This window comes from Sinocyclocheilus rhinocerous, unplaced genomic scaffold (assembly GCF_001515625.1).
Source record: "Sinocyclocheilus rhinocerous isolate Xijiao unplaced genomic scaffold, SAMN03320098_v1.1 scaffold742, whole genome shotgun sequence".
Taxonomy (NCBI): Eukaryota; Metazoa; Chordata; class Actinopteri; order Cypriniformes; family Cyprinidae; genus Sinocyclocheilus; species Sinocyclocheilus rhinocerous.
Genome location: NW_015641116.1, coordinates 1,346,388 through 1,353,837, shown reverse-complemented (window position 1 = coordinate 1,353,837; position 7,450 = coordinate 1,346,388). Strand labels below are relative to the sequence as shown.

General features: G+C 39.7%; 1 protein-coding gene across 1 annotated transcript in view; it reads left to right on the top strand.

The window, feature by feature from the left end:
* Window positions 1–662: 662 nt before the first annotated feature.
* Window positions 663–7,450, top strand: part of LOC107754649 (pleckstrin homology domain-containing family A member 7-like) — a 105,114-nt gene continuing 98,326 nt past the window's right edge. Inside the window, exons 1-4 of the mRNA XM_016571188.1 lie at window positions 663–964; window positions 1,206–1,402; window positions 1,515–1,591; window positions 1,766–1,823. Coding sequence (XP_016426674.1) covers window positions 1,320–1,402; window positions 1,515–1,591; window positions 1,766–1,823 — 218 coding nt within the window. The 5' untranslated portion in view covers window positions 663–964; window positions 1,206–1,319. The remainder of the gene's footprint in view (window positions 965–1,205; window positions 1,403–1,514; window positions 1,592–1,765; window positions 1,824–7,450) is intronic.

Below are 7,450 nucleotides of genomic sequence, written 5' to 3'. Positions count from 1 at the left end.
ATTTTGTATTGTCTTAAGTTGTCCAAGTTGTTAAAAATTTTATTTTTCTTAATAAAAGCTGTATGTATGGATTGCCATTTTGTTGTCTATTAGACGTATATATGTAGTCGTTTAAAGCCGTCTAATTGATGACTAGTCTATTCTTGGGCTATGGTTAGACGTCTATTAGATTTTCACTGACAGCCCAAATTTAGCCTTGTTTTAGCCTAGACCCATATTCACCGTCTATTAGACGTATATATGTAGTCGTTTAATAGCCGTCTAATTGATGACTAGTCTATTCTTGGGCTATGATTAGACGTCTATTAGATTTTCACTGACAGCCCAAATTTAGCCTTGTTTTAGCCTAGACGTCTAGGCTATATTTAGACGTCTAATAGACGTCTAAAATTGCTTGCTGGGGTGGCTCTTGCTTTGAACTATCACTGAACATCAATTAACTACTAATAACATACTTGGGTTAAAAAATCTATTAAAATAATACAAATTAATAATATTCCAGGTTAATAATAAATGTTCCAGGTACATTTAAAGACAAGCAAAGTCCATGATATTTTATTAGACCTGCCCATGCGCTCAGGTCACAAAAAGTGGCACTAACAGTGCGACGTGAAAGCGTAAACAAAGCAACTTTACACTGTTTTTGTCAGCAAGGAGCCAACACGACTTTCTCAGCATATCTAGGACTCAAGAAAAAAATGTTTAATCCGCAAGATATGTTTTCTCAGTCGGATATTTTGGGCTGGGGAACACGTAGGAGAAACGTTAGGTTTATAGACATGTTTAACCTGACTAAAATTATCACTAATCTCGTGCTATTGTCATTTAAATCATATGCTATACTGTTCGCCTAACGTTACTTGTACCTGCCAAAAAGCTCAAATCTGTGAAGACAGTTCATGACCGCAGTACAACAACAAATGTCCCCTGCAGTCTGGCTTTAATACAGATCTTACAAGCCAAGGTAAACAAGTATTCAACTGTTTCAGAATGCGCGTGTGATTTGCGGGAATGTTAATCTGTGCAGGTTTCAAAGTGTAACTCGATCTGTGTGAATACACGCATGAAGTTACACTCTTACAGAATTGGCTTGCTTTAATAAAAAGTAGAATTTCGTGGGCGACATCTGTGCACTCCCAGCATCAACATCCCGCCTGATTAATGATGGCCTCTTTCTTTTCTGTCGGCTTATAACTGGGACAAAGACTTTCTCCAAGTTTGGCCTGCCCCTTTAACAGCAGTGCAGCCCTAGTGGTGATTATCGGACTGTCCGATTCCCTGGAAACTCTGCGGCGCAGCTCTCACTTTTAACCGGGATCATGGCGGCTCCGCTCGGGCGGGACACACTACCTGAGCACTGGTCCTACGGAGTGTGTGGTTATGGCAGAGTCTTTTTCATCAAGTAAGCAGCCTTTGAAGGGTTTAACTGCAGTCGTTGCATTTTATTGTGGTTCTGGTGAATCCGCACCTTTTCCGATGGGTCTCGTAGGCTAACAGGTGTTTCTGTGTTCCAGCGACAAAACTCGCGGCACTACTTGGCTCCATCCCCGCACTGGTGAACCTGTCAACTCAGGACACATGATACGATCAGGTACGGTAGTAAACTATGCTGGCTAGTCTAAACTTTGCATCTTTAGTCGGATACTGCGGTAAGTGTGTTTAAAGTGACCAGTGGAAACACGTCCTCTGCATAATTGATGGTGGGCTACTTTCTGTTTCATTAAAAACTTAATGGAGCTTTGTACAAATATTTATCTCCCCTTAGATTTACCGCGGGGATGGGAAGAGGGCTTCACCGAGGAAGGCGCCATCTACTTTATAAAGTAAGCGATAGTAAGAATTTCTGTTTTTGTCCTTGTGAGACCGTGAGGATGCGAGTGCAACTGCAAAGCCCTCCCCAACGAGCGCTCACTCACTCCCGCCTCTTGCAGTGATCAGTGCCCGCTGTCTGCTCGTACCTTCAAGAGTCAAGAAAAGACATAACTGAATCAGTCAGAGGTTTGATTGAATGTTTACTGCCGATTTGCTCTTCAATAGTTTATGTGAGGCAATGACATTGGACAACTGATTTCCAGCTATCAGTCTGCTCGTCCGTTGGTTTGTCCAGTTAATTGTCTAATCAGTGATCCATCTGATTGTCATTTATTTATTCATCAGTGGTCAAGGTCAGTATATTTATATTAAACAACTAGTGTCTACCAAAGTGCAGTACATTAACAAATAATATAGATACTATAAAGAAGTAAGGAAATAAAAGAGAAAGACAAAAACAACAACGAATAATCCATAACAAAACTTAGTACACATTACAATACATAAAATACCATTCATCCAAAAGCCAAGGAACAGGAGAGCACACATACACATTGATAGCACAAATGCACAGAAAAAACAACAAAGGACAGGAGCGATGGCAGGCCAACAACCACATTGGCACAATCTTGGATCAAAAATGAGTGTGGCCTCATTTTAAATATCCATATCCATCCAAATATATCTGTCGATGTATCTATCCATATATGTATCTAAGCCATCATTGATTGTTACATTTCTGTGACAAATATGATTTTTGCATTTCGATTTGCTCCAAACAAACAAACAAACAAAAAAAAAACACTCCTCAGCTGTTGTATTAGGTACATTCTCTCAGCAGTTAACAATTATTTTTTATTTAATGCCCAGGTAATATAACACACAGCATATATGTTCAATATTCTTTTAAAAATGAAAAAAACAAAATGCTAGTCTGTCTATGTCTATCTCTCTGTTTGCACATCCAGTAATCTGTCAGAATCGGTCTATTCGTCAACATCCATCTCTACCATGTTCAGCGGGTGAGGAGACTCATGGGCAGTTAGTGAGCAGCAGAAGTGAGATGAAGTGGACTGTGGCAGGGAGAGAAGTACTACTTAGGGAGCTGCCTGGAAAAAATTAGCTGCGAGGACTCTAATCATTTTCAATGACAGTGGCAGGCAGAACTTTGAGAGGATGCAATCCCATAAAATTGGTGTGAATAAGCGTGAGGGTGTTGAAGTGCTGTGGTCAGTGCTGCTGTATTGAATGTTGCCTGTATCGCCTGAATATGATAGAATGTGTGGCTTGGCACAGCCAATTAGATGTCATAAACATTGCAGCAGCTCCCTAAGTAATGTTTCCAAATATAATTCCGTACAATTGTGATAAATACTTTTGTATTAACGAACCAGCTTATGCTTTGAAAAATGATTTCCCCTGAAACCAGTAGATTCTATTTTGTATTGTAGCTTTACCTGTCTAGTTCACTTGGATGACATCAGACTTCAGTTGATAATTGCAAGGAGATCTGATTCTGTTTGATCTAAGCTATATGATGACAAAGAGTGCTTCATTGTGACAGCTAGCAGAATCTTTCACCATTGTCTTTGTAGCAATGCTAGTTAATTATATAGAGCCCTCACTACTGTTTACAGTCACCCATGCAGCCCATTATCTCTTCTGTGCCCACTTAATGGAGGAAATAAAGGGCATTGGCCAGCAAGACTGGATGGGTTTTCCCATTAAAATTCTTCTCATGTACGGACCTTAACCTTTCCCCTTTAGCGGATGTTGTGCCCTGTCTGTACGTGTATGTGCGTGTGCCCATATGCCCATGGAATGACAGAGATGTATGGTATGATCACACAGCCAATTCATGGTGGCTTTGCTCTCCAAAGTCACTTTATCTATTCAGCTCCACTAATGCGGAAACCGCAACCAGACCACCATCATTATAGCCAATGTATCATTCACCGTCCTTAATTGTATGACCTGTTCCATCTGAGATTTACTGTAAGAATGTTTTTTGCCTGACAGATTATTAGTTTGTTTACAGTACTGCAGTAAATCATTTGCATGCTCTGGCTTGTTTAATTAAATTGAGAAATCAACCCGACAGCTGCCAGTAAACAACCAATGTGAATGCACTTTATGCTGCACAATGCCATATCAACAAACTAATTTAGGACAGCAGGAGCAAATGAGAGGCAATGTGAAGCTACTAGCTACGATTTTTCCCCTTACGGATTTGATATCCTTCCATAATCAGTTTTCTGTTACAATACTCAAAACAAAAAGAAAAGATGATGTAGAATCCCACCAGGATTTGAAGGCATCCCATTTCATCAGGTACGCTCCTTGAACAGTCTCTCCGTGACATCAGTTCCGACAAATGGAACCCGGCTCAGGGCGTCAGCGACTATGTTTTGGGGGCCAGGCACGTACTTTATGTCAAAGTTGTAGCTAGCCAATTTAGCCACCCAACGTTGTTCGAAGCAATCAAGTTTAGGTTTTGTAAGTATATGGGCCAAAGGATTATTGTCAGTCAAGACAGTACAGTATGTGAGGGGCGTAACATTTCCGTCTCACGCTTGAGGTATTCGGCCAATCACAACGCACTGGATAGCTTGCCAATCACAGCACATCTCGCTTTTTCAGACCGATGAGCTTTGTAAAAATCGACGCGTTTCAAAAAGGCGGGGCATATAGGAGAAACAATAATGTACAGTATGTGGAAAATAATGTGTTTTTTTTACTTTAAACCGCATAAACACATTTTATTACACCAAATACACAAAATAATGTTATTTTTAGCAGCATCATATGACCCCTTTAAAGAGCCTGTTTTTGCTTCTGCACAATTGCCATGCAATGACGTGCTCCAGGATTGCAGTGAAAACAATGTTTACTTGTGGCTTATTTTCAGTGTTAGCTTTGGAGAGCCCTTAAATTCATTCACCAGAGTAAATTTAAATGACATAATCCTTCAGTGATGGAACAGGGCTGTTGTGGATTGTTCTATTGGATGGAGCTTTTGGTAACCCAGTTTTATTATTAAAATTTCTTTGTGATGTATTGTTCCTCTGTATTACTCATAAGTTGTTTTATCCAACTCATCGCACACAGATGCCTAAATATCAGGCAGTCACTGCATCTGACAAATCTGCCTATGAGAATATCATGGCAATTACCCAGTTATCTCAAAGCACCACCAATGTAGCCCATGCAATCTGGAATGCATTAGTGTCTTGCTCTCTGCTTTGCATCTAAATAGCACCACTTTCCCATAAAGCTGTTTATTTGTAGTTCAATGCTCCACTGGTGTCTGACCAGAAAACTGTGTCTCGTCAAAGCTGCTATAGTGAGAGGGGATGTTTTAAAGGTCAAAGAAAATTATTTTAGAAATGTGTTATTGCTGACAGTTATTGTGGGCCATGTGAAGGGACTCGTTGTGCTGCGTCTGGGCACAGTCAAATACTGAACAGCTCAGAGGCCTTAGAGAGCTGAAATGTCAAGACTGTAAAGTAATGCACTTATTTGTGGGCTAAATGACATTACTATTCCTGTTTTGATCCTGTTAGACATTGTCTTTGTGTTATTTTGTGTTAACGGGCTAGAAAAGGGAGCTGATTGTTATTTTAGTTAAAGAATGCTAGAATAGAAAAGGTTTCCTATTTCTGCCTTTTTAGGTATGGTGAGTGCCTTCCAGCCCTTTAATCTGTCCATTTTGTGGTTTAAATTGCATTGCTTACTGTCTGTGGTTATTTTACTCACTTATGCCAAAGAATTTAGCAAGCCCCATTTGTGACAAGACTGGCAGTCATAAAGTGGCTGTGTGCGTGTTCCCTCACTTCAAACTTTGAGAATTTTTTTTTCTTTTATCCTCTTGTAATTTTATAAATCAACATTAATGGCTATAGACTGCAAATAGTATTGAGTACTGAATGTTGTTAAATGTGGAGCAGTAGGGAATAGGGAGAGAGTGATGCTTAGACTGTCCTTGAGACAAAGTATGCTTGGGTTACATTAGGCACTCTTAGAGACCATCATTTCTGCTGATGTGATTATTATTTTTGTGGTTCATGAGGGACTGCTCTGTATCCGGCATACTGGATTATTATCCAAATTATATTTGATATACTGCAGGCTTGAATTATGCCAAACATTTAATAAGTCCCATAAAATGTATAGCTAATGGATTTACTCTGTGTCTGTACCCATCCCACATTCATCTAATTAAGTGATATGAATGGAGGGAAAGCATCTCAGATGTTCCCACTCATTTTGAGACATTGCTGCCGATATAGAGGCACATGTTCTCCATCACTGTATGCAGGAGACTGAAGGTGGATCCTGAGCTGACCTTTAAGAGAGATCATTCAGGTGCCTTTTTCAGTCTGATAAGGTGTTTTCAAGTGAATTTTAAGCAGATTTTAAACATTCTGTTAGTGTTAATATTGTGCAATCTCAAATTAATAGATTTTAAGATATGTTGGAATGTAATTATTATACACAACAACCCTTGTTTTTTTCTATTTAATCTTCATACATTACTGTTTAAGTAGTGTTTGGGGTCAGTAATGACAGTAAAGCCACTTACCTTGTTAATCTCCCTTTCTCTCGTTATATGTACAGTGGGTATAGAAAAGAATCACCCCCCTTTAAAATAATCACATTTTGTTGCTTTGCAGCCTGAATTGAAGACAGATTGTTTTATCCAGCTGTATTTACTCAGTGCAACGTATTACATCCAAGTGAAAGATATAATACCAACATGTCAGAAAAAGAAAAAAAAACTGAATCACTGAGTTGGAAAAAGTATCACCCACTTGTGTCAGTATTTTGTTTAATCACCTTTTGCTTTAATTACAGCCTTTAGTCTGTTGGAATATGTCTCTACTAGCTTTGCACATCTAGACTTTGCAATATTTGCCCCCTCTTCTTTGCATAACTGCTCAAGTTCAGTTAAATTTGATGGTGACTGTTTGTGGACTGTAGTCTTCAAGTCATTCCACAGATTTTCAATGGGGTTTAAGTCTGGGCTCTGACTAGGCCATGCAAGGACATTCACCTTTTTCCCCTTCAACCACCGTGTGCTCAGTTTTGCTGTGTGCTTTGGGTCATCATCATGTTGGAAGGTAAACCTTCTTCCCATTGACAACATTCTGGAAGAGGGCAGCAGATTTTCCTCAAGAATTTGACGGTATTTTGCCCCATCTGTTTTTCCTTCTATCCTGACAAGTGCTTCAGTCTCTGCTGCAGAGAAACACCCCCATAACAGGATCTTACCACCTCCATGCTTTACTGTAGGAATGCTGTTATTTAAATGGTGAGCTGTATTGGATTTTCACCAGACATATTGTTTGGTGTTGATGCCAATTCAATTTTAGTCTCATCTGCCTCAGAATCTTAAATGTGCGTTTTGGCAAAGCTCAGTCATGACTGCATGTGGCCTTTCTTGAGGAGTGGCTTATTTCTTTCAACCCTCCCATACAAGCCACATCTGTGGAGAATTTGTGATGTTGTTGTCACATGCACACAATGACCACTCTTTGTCATAAATTCCTGCAACTGCTTCAGAGTTGCTGTAGGCCTCTTGGTCACCTCTCTGACCAGTTTCCTCCTGGATCTTTCATCCAGTTTGGAGTGACGTCCT